This window comes from Monodelphis domestica, chromosome 7, assembly GCF_027887165.1.
Source record: "Monodelphis domestica isolate mMonDom1 chromosome 7, mMonDom1.pri, whole genome shotgun sequence".
NCBI lineage: Eukaryota > Metazoa > Chordata > Mammalia > Didelphimorphia > Didelphidae > Monodelphis > Monodelphis domestica.
In genome coordinates this window covers 290,891,779-290,907,599 of record NC_077233.1, presented here as the reverse complement: position 1 = coordinate 290,907,599, position 15,821 = coordinate 290,891,779, and the positions used below count along the sequence as shown (strand labels likewise).

Genomic DNA, 15,821 nt, shown 5'->3' with positions numbered 1-15,821 from the left:
GAATAATTTTGTGGGAATGGCATTTTTTACAAAGATTCTCTTTATATGTGATATTGTTCCCTCTTTAAGGACATCCATATTCACATATATCTCAGCTGCTTCAGTGATTTGGTCCAGGAATAATGTAGGTGATTCAGTGGGTTTTTGTTTTATCGCTTCAAATTTTGACCAAGCATTTGGTCTTTGTATATGCCTACCCATGACCTCTATTATTGCATTCCTTCTCTATAATGACCTCTATTATCTGCATTCCTTCATTGTTTCAAAGTGCACTTTGCTATTCATGTCAGTGTCTGAATAATCTTCTGGTCATGAAGATAACAAGGAATCCTGTCTAATTTCATCTCTAAACTTCTTAAATTCCTGTTTTTTTTTTTTAATAGCTCTTTCATTAAGGGGACAAAATTGTTATAATCCGGGTCAAATAAATCAGTAGCCCTCTTCATCTCTTTAATTATCTGATTGGTTTCAACTACAAAGGCTGGGGTTCTTTTCTTTATGGATTCCAAGTCCTCTGGGGTGAATCCTTTGTGTGTCTTGACTTGGAAGATTTCATCCCTTGAGACTACAGGGAGATCTCTTAATGGAAATAGAGTAACCATCCCTTTAGCCTCTTCTTGTTGTAACCTATTCAAATTTCCATTTATACCAGTATTTATTTTTTCTCCAGGCATATTCTGTATTCACAAACTTTTTCTCCTTTATGTATAGTTCCATCTGGTTCAGCTGTTGTTTCATATGTATTACAATTAGTTTGAGCTCTGAATTCTTGGTCTACCAAATCATTATTGCTTTAAACCATTTGCCAATAAGAAAGAACAGTAGTCTATACTTATACAGAACACAAAGACAGATATGTATTACAGGGATATGAGACAGGACAGTTTGCATCGTAATTTCCATAAAAGGTTTCGTCCACTTATAACCCAAACCCACATAACATATATTAGGAAAAAGTACAAAGACAACATATGGGATATGCAAAACACACTCTTATAACACGACAAAAAAATCCATTACCAAGTCCCCAGAAATATTGACAATCATAGACAATAAAGTATATCCAAGTGAATTTGAGTTGTTATAATCCACTATGAATAACTTATTAACAAAAGGTAAAAAAAATTCGTTAAAAAATGAAGAAAAAAATCCAATATGGCCAACTAGACCATGTGGCAGAGGGTATTTAATGATTAAATGTCCCTCCCAGCCTAGCTAGAGTCTCATAATTCTGCTGGCCCCCTCCTAGTGGACTGTACCACTTTCTGAGTGCAAATAGAATCTTCCAGTCTTTAACTGACTTTCCTAATCAAATTTAACTATTTTTCTAGTGACTGAAAAACCAGAGAGTAGCAAAATTACAAGCTAAAATGATTACTTTAGGTCCTTTAACTGTGGAGCATGCATTTCTTTGTATGCCCAATTGTCCCATGAATCTTCTAGGTAGGGATTTATTATGTAAATTATGGGCAACAATCCAATGTACTGATACTGGAGATATATCATTATATCTAACAGAAGAATCTCTGAAAGCTTTTCCGTTGCTATTCTTATATTCAGTCAGTAAAGAGGATGACTTGGATTCAGTCTATCCTATATCTGAGGATATCCTTGAAGATTTATGGTCAAAGTCTTCCACAGATGTAGGTCTATTGAAATCAGCTACTCCTGTAAGGGTGAGAACTAAGGGAGGACAAGTTCCTTGTATACATCAATACCCCTTAAGTAGAGAAGCAATTGAGGGTATCAGACCAATCATTGAATCTCTAATCCAACAAGGGATCATAATAACTTGATTCTCAGAATATAATACACCTATACTTCCAATCACAGAGCCAAAGCTAGATGAAAATGGCAAAATACAGATTCATACAGGATTTAAGAGCTGTAAATGATCATGTGGTGAAGTCACATCCTATTGTACCAATTTCTATATTTTTGTGCTATAATTTCTTCCATTCCAAGTCAGGCAAGATATTTCACCATGGTAGATTTATGCTCAGTGTTTTTCTTGATACTGATTTGCAAGAATTCTCAAAAGATCTTTGCTTTTACCTGGGAGAAAACCCAGTAGATGTGAACTCATTTGCCCCAGGGATTCACCAATTTGCTGAACCAATTCTCACAAATTTTAAATAGGGATCTAAAAACCATAACATTCAAGGAAAGTAAAATAGTGCATTTTGTGGATGATATCCTCCTTGCATCCCCAAGTGCTAAAGAGTGTCTCAGAGATAGCAAGATTCTTTTGATAGAATTATATAAACATAGGCATAAAATCTCCAAGGCAAAAATCTCCAAGTGGGTTTTGCTTTGAATGCAATATCTTAAATTGGTGTTATCAGAGGGTTCCAGAAATATCACACAGAAAAGAATAGCAAACATCCAGAAACTGAGTGCTCCTAAGACCAAAAAGCAACTCAGAGCTGTTCTTGGAACAACTGGTTTCCATAGGCAATGGATAGCTAGGTATAGTGAATTAACAAAATGTCTAACATACTTAACCAGGAAAACAGAACCAGAACCTCTGAAACTAAAACCTAAACATCTGCAAGCCTTAAGTTAGCTTAAAGAAGCTACTTTATCTGCCTCTGCTTTGTGTATCTTGGACTATATAAAGCCATTTCAATTGTTTGTCAATGAAACAAAAAGTATTGCTTCTGGTGTACTGACACAGACTTTAGGACAAAGTTATCATCCAATTGGATATTATAATTGTCAGCTTGATCCAATAACTGCTGGTACAATTCCTTTTCTAAGGGTGTAACAGCTGTACCTGTGTTAGTCCAGAGGTCAGCAGATTTAGTTTTGGAATGTCCATTGACTGTATATTGTTTACATCAAATAGAAGCACTAATGAGGAAATTTTGTACTCAAGCATATTCAGACCATTGAATATCTAAGTATGAAATTGAGGAGTTGTAGTGTATTAAATCCAGCTACACTTCTTCCTGATTTGCCAAAGAACACTGAACCATTATTTGAGTGTGTAAAAGTAGTACACCTAGGGGATAAGCCTAGGATGGATTTAAAAGACACTCCTACCGAAAATCCAGACTTGGTGTTATTCACTGATGTTTCTCCATATTTGTGTAATGGAATTAGATGTACAGGTGGTGCAGTGGTCACAGAATTTGAGACACTGTGGTATGGATCATTAACTAGTAACCTTAGTGCTCATGGGGCAGAGTTGGTCGCATTAAAGCAAGCATGTCTTCTAGCTGAGGGTAAAAGTGCAAATATGTATACAGACTCTTGTTATGCATTTTCTATTTGTCATGCTACAGGACACATCTGGAAACAATGAGGTTTTATTACTACATTGGGAAAACCAATTGCTCATGCAGAAATAGTAACTGACTTGTTTGATGCTATCCAAAAACCTAAACAGCTAGCAGTGATCCATTATAGAAGTCATACTTATGGCAGAGATTCTGTCTTTAAAGGAAATCATAGAGCTGATAAAACTTCAAAATTTGCTGCCAGAAATGCTCCAGTGTATGTAATAAATTTGTCAACTATTGAATCTTATCATCTAGAAAAAGTTCATGTAGACTCAGAAATTCAAAAGTGGAAGGAGAAATTTGGAGCAAGGAAAGAACATGTAATATGGGTTGCAGACACTGGAAAACTACTGTTACCAAAAGATTTGTATACATATTTGTGTCAAGCCATCCACACAAAAGGTCATTTTGGTACTCAAGCGGTAATTGACTCTGTAAAGAGACAATGGGCAGCTCCTGGAATAAGTACTATAACTAATAAGATCTATACAAGTTGTTCTATTTGCCAAAAATTCAATCAAGAGGCATTCAGACAGAAAGGTTTAGGTGGTAGACCTTTAGCATATTGTCCATTTGAGAGTCTGCAAATTGACTAGATCAGTATGTCAAAAACTGGAATATACAAGTTTTGTCTGGCAATTGTGACAGATTAGCTAAGTGACCTGAAGCATTTCCATCAAATGCAATTACAGCTAGCTTTGTGGTAAAAGTGTTGATTAAGGAAATTATTCCTAGATTTGGAGTACCACTTACATAGACTCTGATAAAGGATTTCATTTCCCCAAGATATCCTGAAAAGAGTCTATGAGAATCTAGGAATAACACCCATATATCATGTTCCTTATCACTCACAAAGCTCAGGTCAAGTGGAGCGTGTGAATAGGGAACTCAAGACTATGGTGGGGAAGATCTGTGCTGAAACTCATCTAAAATGGTCAGATATTCTTCCCATAGCTTTGTTTTACCTATGTATGAGACCAAGAGGAGATTTACATCTATCATCCTATGAAATATTCTTTGAACATGCTCCATTACAGACAAAGACTTGTAAGACCATCTATATGTTTCTCTTAGGAGGAGATTGTCAACTTGCTTCTTACTTAAGTGCTTTACAACAACAATTCAAAGAATTACATGATATAGGAGTATTGATCCAAGCTGGTCCATTGGATTATTCTCTCCATAATATCAAACCAGGAGATATGGTATATGTTAAAAATTTTGCTAAAACATCAGCAACACAGGAGAATTGGGTAGGTCCTTATACCATTGTGTTCGTATCTCCATCTTCAGTAAAAGTTTTGAGTAGAGATTCATGGTATTATTGTTCACATATAAAATTAGCACATGTTATTAATAATGAAAATGTACAAATCATTGAAGAAGAAATGGAAGAAGAATAAATAGTAGAAAGTGAGAATCGACAGTCAAATTGAGTCTACCGTCAGAAAGATCAGTAAGGAGAGGACCATTCCAGTGGAAGAGGACATTTGGAAGAGAACAGGGCAGATGAAGAGGAGGATATAGGAAATTAATGGACATAGTAAAAAGACTGAAAACTTATACATTTAAAGACTTTGAGAAATTTGCAGTGAAATGGATCAGAGGATTAATGGACGAATGAATTAAAATTTGGGATAATGTATTATAACACAAAACAACATAACACATATTCACAAACATTCATAAATATATTTACTACCATGGAGTTGGAGAAGAAGAATTATTCAATCAAGATGAGATGAAAACAGGAGGAAAAATCTGAAGTAATGGTAAATATATTACATGCGACAGTAACATAACACTAACATAACACTAGCAAAACAGCATAACATAGCAAAAATAACAACACAATGAAACAAACACAAATGCATAAACATGGTTAGATTACATTGATTTGCTATTTGAATGAGTGAAACAATGTATAATTAGGATACTAACAATGTTATAATTTGTTATAAATTAGTTACTAACAAAAATTAGGTAGATACTTAGTTTAGAAATATGAGTAGACGGCAGAATTTTATTAAGATAGCCCTTTAGTTAGATAAAGATTAAAGTTTAAGATAAATAAGATAAGGTAGTGACTTATATTACAACATACATAAAACATACATTATATAACAAATAACATGCCATATCACACAAAATTGTAAATACATATGTAAATATATGTAAATAGTGTATATAATAGGATTGTAAATTAATTATATTATAGTGTATGTATATGCACACCTAACGTATATGTAACATACACATACACAAATATTAACTGTATGTGTGTATGTAGAGCATGTGTGTATATATTGTATGTGTGTTATATATGTAAATTTTATGTAAACAGATCACTTAGGTATGATTTTATCTGTTATTACATGTTATTACATGTAGTCTGCAAAAATGAGTTTAGTTTCTTTGTAAAACGTATGCAATGTTGTGTTTACTGTAATTTTCAAAAAATTTTCTCTAAGTTTGATGTTATACGTTACAAGAGTAGTAGAATGTTTGGTGTTAGTAGATAAGCGTAGGGTATGAGTTTAATGTTTGCATGGAAGTTGGGTTTATCTTTTGCTTTTGATGTTATTTGCTGGTTTTACTTTTGCATATGTTTGAAATTTGCACTTGTTCGTTATTCAGTTCCCTTTTTTCCTGTCCTTGGTAAATCCCTAGAATAGGGTGGTATTAGAGAGGTTAAGCTAGTTGGGTGTAGGATGTTTGTTATTTTGGGTAGATATTTTAGTTTAAGTAATATGCAAGTTAGCTTGTGCACAAATGCCAACAATGTGTTTTCAACATGATTTAGACTTTGCGCAAAGGGGGGACTGAGGAGAGGGAAATTACAGGGTGCAAAGAGCTTGATTGACAGCCCTCAAGACTCGGAGCTCTCCCAGGGCTGACAGGAAAAGTGCCAAACTATTGAAGACACACTTCCCCAACTGACAATCTGGAGCTGGGAAGTGAAGCCTGAAGGGGGCAGATCTGATCTCTCCTGGACTCCCTTAGACATCTTAGAAGCAGCCTCTTTGAATACCATCAAGCATGAGTGAGGAGGAGTTTCCCCAAAACCCTCTGGTGGACAGAGAGGAAAATTGGAGGAAATCAGTCTCTCTTTTGGACATCTGAGGACTCAGTTGCATTCCTGTACCTGACCCATCAAAGGATTCTCTGAGGGTGAGAAATCCGGTTACCTGTCGGACATGCCTTTAGGAATTTATGTAATTAGTTAAAGTAGCTAAATCATGGGTTTAATTAGAGGGGAGAGCAGTCAGATTTCCCTTTTCCCATGTTTTTCCCGCCCTCCATCCCTTCTCTGTTAATCAATTCAACATATTTATATGTGCTCTTTTCCCTTTGTATGACCTTCTGCCTTTCCAAAATAGAGATTCACACAACTCAGTTTTTCTGCTCGTCTCTGATCTGTTCATCAGGAATGCTTGGAAGTCCCCTTTTTTGTGAGAGGCCCATTTCCCTCACCTCTCCCAAGGGAATTCTGTTCAGTTCTGCAGGGTAAATTATTCTTGGATGTAAGCCTGTATCTTTTGCTTTGCGGTATTATCGTCCTCAAAGGTCTCCTCTATTTCATATAGTAACTGCGAGTCTTGTGTGATCCTGAGTGTGGCTCTTTTGTTGATTCATCTGTACAGTGAGGATGTTGGACGAGAGGACGTCCGAGATCCACTCCACTTGGAGCATGTCCTTATTCTTGCTTTTGGCCCGATGTTGAGTATATTGCTTACTGTTGGCCATGAAGGAGCCCGTGCAGCAACTGCTGCCCAGAGCAGAGAGGAGAGTTCTATTGTCATTAAGCTGCTAGATTTTAGGCACGCGTGCCTTGAAACAGCGACATCTTAATAGTCATAATCATCTAAAAGTATAACCCTCTTGTGTGATTAGCCATAATGGCTTTACTAAGTCGTTTGAGGGAGGAAGAGACTCTGTTCTTCTGATCACCTAGTTCATTTTGGCTCTGTTGCATTTTAGCCTTCTGGGTTCTTTCCCCAAATTTGGCAGCATTTAAAATTGATTACACTTCGTTGAAGACCTGCGATTGCTTGACCTTCTCACCAGACGTGTCCAAACTTTTTGTTTCATCTGGTGAGTAATAAAGACGTGTTTTCGGCTGGTGGTGTCTGAGAATCGCCTCTCGTCACTTAGTTTAAGCATGGAGAGTAACTGGCTGATGGACGTGGTGGACCTTTACCCTTAGAAATAGTCTGTAAAGTATGACTGGGGCAATGTGGTTTCCTGTAAAGAGCACCAGATTTGTAGTCAGAGGAGCTGTGTTCTAATCCTGACTGGTATTCAATACGAGCTCTCTGGGCCTCTTTGTGCTCATATTTAGAATGAAGGATTTGGTCTATATCTGTGGTGGCGAACCTGTGTGCTCGAGAGGGCACTCAGAGCCTTCTCTGTGGGCACACGTACCAGTTGCCCCAGCACAGAGTTCACCAGAGTTCATTAATAGAAAGCCAGAGGGATGGGGGGCCAGGCTGCCCCCCCCTTCCACATGCACCTGAGGATACTTCTCACATCACCTGCCTCTCTAAAAGTTTTGCCATCACTGGTCTATGATGTCGAGGGTCCATCTGAGCTCTAAATCTATGATTCTGCGGTCCTACTAATCGCTACTAATAAAAGAAGCGGGCAAGACTGCAAGAATGAAGTCACATTTCTTTGGGTCATTGAAAGTTGAATTGAATTCAGCAAGTAACCAAAGAAGCGAGGCTGGTGGGGAAAGTTGTTCTCGCTGTGGTCACCCATCCTGGTCACTGGAGCTGCTTGCATTCTCTCCCTCTTAAGCCTGTATGGTATTTGCTCACCTGCTTTCCTCTCAGAGAGAGAAGAGTTTGGTCCGCTGCTGACGTCCAGAGCTGCTCATTACTTTGTTTGTGGGTCCCCAACATGGAGCTCAGAGCCCAGCGCTTTGTGGCGATGAGTTCAAGGCGCAGAGCCGGGATCAGGAAGGGTGCAGCCCCGAGGTGGGTCCGCTTTGTAGGGGCAGCACCCGAATCTCTCCATGTCGAGCTAAAACCCAAGAAGGCTTTACACTAGGGAGAGCCGGAATTTCACTTTGTTCAGCTGTATTCAAGAGGCGATAGCAAAGCGATGGACATGTTTGAAGCAGAGAAGTTCTGTCAGGCGTGTTCGTGACAATCGATTGGTCCCAAAGGAGAGTGAGCGGGGAGGAGAGAAGCCTCCTTTTGTGGTGCTCAGCACGCCGGGTGGTGCTCAGGATGTGGCACAGCTCTGGCCCCCTTCAGAAAGGTTAAACTGGCATCTGAGTCTGAACCAGACTAACAGCCCATACGTGTGTGCATGGACACACACATGTCCCTCTATCGCTGTGTCTCGCCTCTGACACATGCTGTGTGACTGCGGCCAAATGGCTTAACCTCTCAGTGCTCTGGGCAGTAGAAGAGCCCCTGTAGCAGCGAATTATCCATCCAGCTCCTCTTTCTCTGTGGCTGGCCGACCCCAGCTTCTACAGCCGGAGACGGAAGATAACAATTGTTAACGCCTCTCGAAGGACAGGGGCGACGCCGGGAACTGAGTTGTCTTGTCCGAGAGACAGTGATAAGTGGATGAAGAGAAACCCTTTCTTTTGCCCCTTTTTGTCTTGTGAAGAAAACTCTGGAAACATCTGATAGGAGCCGCGGCTCTCCGGGGGGCAGTAGTGTGGCGGGCTTCGCTCGCTGCCTCACACGCACGGTGACGGCTCTTGCTGACCAGACTGGGCCCGGAGTAGACGCTTGTTTCCTTCTCGATGCCTGGTCCCGAGACAGCCCAACAGTGCAAATGTGTCCCCGAATTGAGCTTGAGCGCAGGTAGAGGCCACTCGCTCCAGCTCTGCTGAGCCGCTGAATCTTGGGGTCTTCCCGCTGTGGAGAGAGTAAAGCTAGTGACGCGGGTGTTACTGAGTCTGGGCGGGGGCTTCACACACGCGCCTGTGCCCACGCCCAGGGACTCACTAAGCGGGCACCATTGCAAGTGTGTGTGGCCTCGTTGACACATCGTCGTGCAGTTGCACTTGGGGTCTGGGCAGGGGGCCGGAGCCTGTGCACTGCCCCTCTGTAGGTACTTCTCCTCTCCGGACCCCAGTGACGTCATCTGTAAGACAAGGCTGGACTGGCTAGTTACCCCGTAATGGCCACCGGGTAGGGCTGCGGCCCTCTGGGAGGTCCCTTTCAGAAGGATCCCTAAATGACTCACCACACCTTTGGGAGGGGCAGGATGGCCATTCGAGCCTCCTGGGGGGCGTCCACGTTCACCATGTGATGTCTCCTTTGCTTTGTGAGCTGACTCGTGACCTCTCCTCTCCTGTGCAGGTGCGGACGAAGGACCAAGTCTTTGACAGCATCAGCCACCTCATCAGCTACCATCTGGACAACCGTTTGCCCATAACGTCAGCCGGGAGCGAGCTCTGCCTTCAGCAGCCTGTGCAGAGGAAGCAGTGACCCTGGCGCCGCTGAGCCTCTGTCCTCAGTGAGCTCTGCTCCGTCAATGCGCACCTCAGACAGCTTCGACTCAACGTGCATCCTCCACAGCTTTGTCTCCTCGGAGAGGGCCAGCGACTCAGGAATGGGTGACGCAGGGGCTCAATGGCATGGAAAACCTTCCTCAAACGGCATTTTAATCACCTTATTCCAGTCACTTCACTTGCGTCCTCGCACCCTGCATTTCTACCCATACTTATGACATCTGTAGAGATAAGACTGGTCTCTTTTAACTGAAATGTCCACTCTGACTGTCCGAGCCGAGCTTGGGCTGGACTGCGCTGTTCCAGGAGGAAACTTCCTCTGGAGGATGTTATTTCGGTCCAGTGAAGACACTAGTTAGATTGGATGACCAGAAGGGCCGTAGGCGGGGCAGGCCGTGCTGCTCACTGGAAATACTTGGGGATCTTTCTGTGAAGTTCACAGAAAAGCTTTTTCTCCTGAAAACGCAGCATTTGTTCTCCGAGCACGACGAGCTTGTGCCTGGTCTGAAAGTGCACCGCGTGACTTCCGAGCGAGCACTCGCTTCCTCCAACAGGTCCTCTGGGATGCTGCCTTGATCCGCAGAAATCACGTCTATGTCTGTGGTGGCGGGAGGCGGCCCGGCCCCGCCCCTTTGAGAGTCACGTGCTGGCAGGACGCTGGCCTTAGTCAGTGCTCCGCACCCCCAAAGCCCGAAGGTCTAGAGGGGGCTTAAAGCCAACTATGCGCACGGGACCAAGGCGGCCTGGCTGGCGTCAAGGTCTCCGCCGAGCTTTCCTTCCCTTTATCCCCCGGATGCTCGTCTTACGGCAGAACCCTCAGAGCTGGGGCTCTGGGCTGGCTGAGTCTGTGCACTCTTCTGTCCTTGTCAATGAGCTTGTGCTGGAGGGCTGCCCCCCCACCCCCACCCCCACCCCCATGGAGGAGCGCACGCTTCCGCTTCCTTTTCTCCTTCTGGGGAGCAGGAAGAAGAACCGAGCATGTGAGAGCCAACTGCGAAACACCAGCTCTTCCAAGGCGTATTCAAGTGCAGGTTGAAGGGTTTCAGTGGCCCCACTTGTACAGGACTACAAATACCTGGTCCCCTCTCCAGCAGCATGGCCCAACCACAGCCAGAAAGGAAGGCTCCAAACATGTGGGCCAAGCCTGAGAGAGGGTCCTGCGGAAGCCTCAAGGCAAAGAGACACAGAGCCTCACATTGACCGAGAAACCCGCAGATCAACGTCCTGTGTATTGTGTTACATTGTGATGGATTTTGTTCAGCATTGAAAATTGCGTTTTCATCACTTTGGATCCCCTACGAGGGTGTCGAAGGGGAGTCTGACAGCTCTCCAACAGAACCTTCTGGAGAGACGCAGAGCTCTGAGGATATACGGAGCACCCTTTCCCCCCACGTATGGAGCAGCCTTTCCCTCCACACACGGAGCAGCCTTTCCCTCCACACACGGAGCACCCTTTCCCTCCACACACGGAGCACCCTTTCCCCCAGGATTTTCTAGGACTATAATACTGAAGGGGATTCCCTGTGGAGAGTACGGGTCACAGAGCGTTCTGAAGTTCTCTTTCTGTTCTTCTAAATGTGCTCTTAGGAAAGGTTTATACTAATTGGGAGCTTTTTCCTTCCTTAAGTTCATTGAGGGCTTAAATCTTTGAAGGCAAATTTACGAAGCAGAATATAAGCTCAATTTCTCTGTTTGTCTAATAATGAGTGACAAAAATGGTCTCCTCATTCATGTCATGTGGCAGAAGGACGTGACCAAAGGAGGAGGATGCCAAGCAAAGGAGCAAGCAGTGACTTTATGTGCCCTGAACCGGCTGCTGCAGTCGCTGTGAAGGCCTGCAGGAACCCGGAAACAATGACCAGTCCATGGTATCCCCATGCCGGGAACGTGTCAGCTGTTGCTCTACAAGCCTCCGTGTCGGGCTCTGCTTGGCACCAGTGGGATGCCATTGGCTTGGCCCCGGGGAGGGCAGCTGTGTAGCCTTTCGACATGTTCCGGTGCCACAAGAAGGTAAGATCTGTTGGGCCACAGCAGAAATAGAGAAATGCTTTGGTGCGGATGGCCAGAGCAGGCTCTGTGTGCCCTCTTCGGCCTCTCGTCATGCCCAGCACCACATAGGGAAGCATCGTTTGGAGCGTTGTCGGGGACAGAGGCTTCACACGGCTTTTTGTCAGTGATATTCTCGTCTTCAAATGACATACAGTGGGGGTTGGCAGAGCAACAGATAAAAAGAGAATCCATTTCATCTTTGACTTAAAAAAGGAAAAGATTTAAAAGGCATTTAACAGCGAAAGAGCTGAAGAAACTGAAGTCTTTGAAAATGCAGAGCTGACACCCTCAAGCTCCGCTTCATAGTGAAAGCTGGCCATGATGATGCCCATTTAAACATGGTGCTTGGAGGAGGAGCTGGGCACACTTGGAGTGGACCTCTGAAAAGCTCTGCCCATTTGATGGCACGAATCTAGTAGACTTTATTTTTACTACTTTGTTATTTATTTTGATTACGGTATTCCTAAGAATAAGCTTTAAGTGTCACGAAGAAGTTCATTTTCCCAGAGTCTGACAGGATGGGGAAAACTCACAACGTTTCATAATACACGCAGTAGAGTCTGTCGCAGTTGTCAGAGTGAGGATCAAAGGAGAAACGGAGTCATCTAGGAATACTTCTAAGGACAATTTCAAATGCCAGCATAGCTAAAACTGCTTGGAAAGACTATTGTGAACACCCGAAAGACATCTCAATAAACACCTATTAAACACCCACTATATGCCTGGTGGTCAATGGCTCCAATTTCTTTCAGTGAAATATGAGACAAGGTTCTCAGTGGAGAAAGGAAGCTCTGGGATATTTGAGGACGAATAAAGAAGCTGGGAAAAGCCCTGTGGGGAGGGGGCTATGGGCCAGTAAGGAGGCATACAAAGATTGCCTGCTGCAATGAAGGCCCGATTGAGAAAGTTAATCAAATTTGTCAGCGACCTAGTCAGCATACGTTATTTCTAGCTTTGTTTGGCCGCCTGTGAGTCGGGGTAAAGGCAGTAGAAAGTGGGAACAATTCAGAACGAAGGCTTAGCGCAGCGAGACCAGCAATATGATGAGGGAGCTACGAGTGGAAGAGCTGAGCTGTTTAAGGGGTCTGGACAGGGATGGGAGAGGAGTCAGTGGGAGGATTGATCACTGAGGTGAGGCACAGAAGTAGGTAACGGGAAATGAGTGAGTTGGGGGTTAGGAAAGCAAACTAGCACAGACAACACAGAACATGTTCAGACACTCGCAAATGCAAAATATATGTATAGTATTGTGTAGAGAGATATTTTATTTTAATACCATAAGTATACCCAGTTTTAAAAAGTTAAATTAGTCAAAGTTTGCAAAGAGAATATGAAAGCCAGCAGATGATACCCAAAGTTGAGAAATGCAGAGAAAACTTCGGTAACTCATAAATGCATATAAGGCACTGTAAGTACTCCATAAAAGAAATGGGGGGAAACCAGCCTTGCTCCCTGGTACGAAGGAAGGGCCGAACTCTTTCCCCTGGACTTTCCGGATTGCTAGAATTTTGTGTCCCTCCTCTGTAGTGTGAAATCTTCTAGTTTCAGAGCAGGTGTTAGAAGGAAAGGAAGACTACAAGGCAGACACACAACTGAACTGATGGACGAAAGGGGTGCATCCTGGAGACTGAGAGACGACAGTTACCAGAGTTTTGATTGGGGATATTAAGGGATTGTGGGGACCTCAAATAAAGAGAAGTTACTGAGGGAGAGTGGTAGAAGATAAGCAGGGACATCGCTATGACACTTTTCATTTTCTGATACTTGATATCAACATATAAACATAAACATAAAAAGTTAACGTGACATAAGGAGTCAAAGCAACAAAATCAACAATTCAGCACGAATTCAAAGCTACAGCATAGATGCTTTAGAAGTAAAGAACCTGGAGAAGAAAAGAGAATGTGGAAACTTGTCATCTGAAGGGTGGAACGAAGTCACAAACTACAAGGAGATTCAAATGTGGAAGAAAACTTGTGGACCAATTATTACAGAACGCCAGAATAGTTGGGTAATAGGAGATGGTGGTGATGGAAACTGGAAAGCAACAGGTCTAGATAAGATCTACCAATATTGGCTCAGAACCATTATGGTGCTAAAGGAATTACCAGCAAACTGTTTTAGCATCTTCCCCTCTGCCGTGAGCTTAATCCTATCTCAACGGAAGCAATCACACTTATTACCAATAGATTAAAATGCCAACAATCTCTCCAAATGTAGGTTATGTGTGTATGTTCCTTATGCAAAGCATTAACCGCTTGTGTCACTCCCCCCAAAAGAGCTATATGCTAAGGAAACAATAGATTAGTTGAAAAGCAAAATGTGTGGCCAAAAAGTACAAGTTCGGTTGCCACAGAACAATTTATTGTTGATCTGATGATTATTGAACAAGCCACTAAAAGCACATTGCCTTTACTGATATACTAAAGCATTTGGCTTAGTCTGACTTGCATTGCTTAGCCGTATAGCACGGATAGGGTACCCCAAAAGTCTTAGTGCAGTTTAAAATTATATCTCCAGTATTACAAAAGTATGTTGAGAGTGTATCAGTCTGTGGCATTTTCTGTCCATATGGGGAAAAGCCCTCTGGACACTTTTACAGATATCCTGCCAAATAATGTCAAGAACATTTGATGAATGTTTTAGCATCTTCCCCTCTGGCGTGGGGAATTTTTCAGGAAAATAACTTAAATCCAATGTTGTGCTGCTTAGTCTTAAGCCTCACTACTGAACAGAGCTAAGGATGACTTTTAAGTCAGAGGGAGTAACACCACAATATTGCCTCCATCATCTCTAGTATATGAATGACAGCTTATATGTCACTTTCCTGAAAAGCATATTAAAGAGATAATTACTTTTTAGAAATTTTCTCTAGCAACATCAACAAGGCATTTGGACTCCTTTTTTCATGTGCATCCAAGGAAGAATAGAGACTAAGGATTTGAGCTTTAATCCAGGGACCAAATTAAAGTAAGAGATGAAAAGAACACTGACAACTAACCTCTTCAGACAAGACACCTAAAACAAAACCGTCAAAGAACAAAGAGACTGTGTTGACTGGCATTTTGAAGTCACAGTTCACTGATAATACACCCTGAAAAATTGATAGTTAAGATCTGCCTTGATGCATATTGTGGGTACACTGACATGGAGGTGACAAAACAAAATCCTATACAATGTTAATGAAATACAGAATTCATCAAAGCTGGCATAGAAATAGCAATACTTCCTGAAGAGAACTGATTTCCATCAGAGCTTATGCTTAATGAGTTCGTTGTAAATTGTAACTGCTGTTTGTTGCAGAAATCCTTTGGGGATCAAATAAAAGATCACTTTGTAAAGCAACAGTGAAAAATGACTCCATTTGTCCATCTTTTCTATCACTGGGTTTCCCAGATGTAACTCAAAAGGCTTGTCATTGTTGGGTCGTTTCAGTTGTTTCCAGCTCTTTGTGACTCCATGCAAGGTTTTCATGGCAAAGATACTAGAGTGGTTTGCCATTTCCTTCTACAACTCATTTTACAGATGAGCAAACTGAGACAAACAAGGTTAAGTGTTAGGTCCAGTCACTCAGCTAGTGTCTGAGGCTGGGTTTGAATTCAGGAAGATGAGTCTTCCTTGCTCCAGACCTGGCAACTGCATCTGCTGTACCACCTACCTGCCCAGAACCCCAAATGACAGCCTATTAATGGTCAAGTTCTAATCATGGACACAAAAGACACTAGACTGACAATATCCATGTGAACGAGGTCAACAATGTGCCGATACAGAAGCATCAAAGAAATTATATATAGAAATAGAGGAATGTATGATCGTGACTCAGGACCAAAGAGCTGCCAACAGAAAGTACTAATAGATTATGCTTAAGGAGCTAGAATGGCTGAGGAATAAAGTGGGATATTGTGCAACATGTTGTCCAACGTGCTTGGAAAAAGTTTAAATCTCCCAAATACTGAGAAATAGAGGACTAGGTTTGCTTCTCGGGTGACAAATCCATGTACTGCAATTAC

The 15,821-nt window shown here is 42.3% G+C and overlaps 1 protein-coding gene across 1 annotated transcript in view; it reads left to right on the top strand.

Moving 5' to 3' along the window:
* The window catches only part of SHC3 (SHC adaptor protein 3), a 150,521-nt gene extending 137,993 nt beyond the window's left edge, over nt 1–12,528 (top strand). The window contains exon 12 of the mRNA XM_001375787.4: nt 9,611–12,528. Within this exon, the coding sequence (XP_001375824.2) occupies nt 9,611–9,739 (129 nt within the window). The 3' untranslated portion in view covers nt 9,740–12,528. The remainder of the gene's footprint in view (nt 1–9,610) is intronic.
* Nucleotides 12,529–15,821: the final 3,293 nt, after the last annotated feature.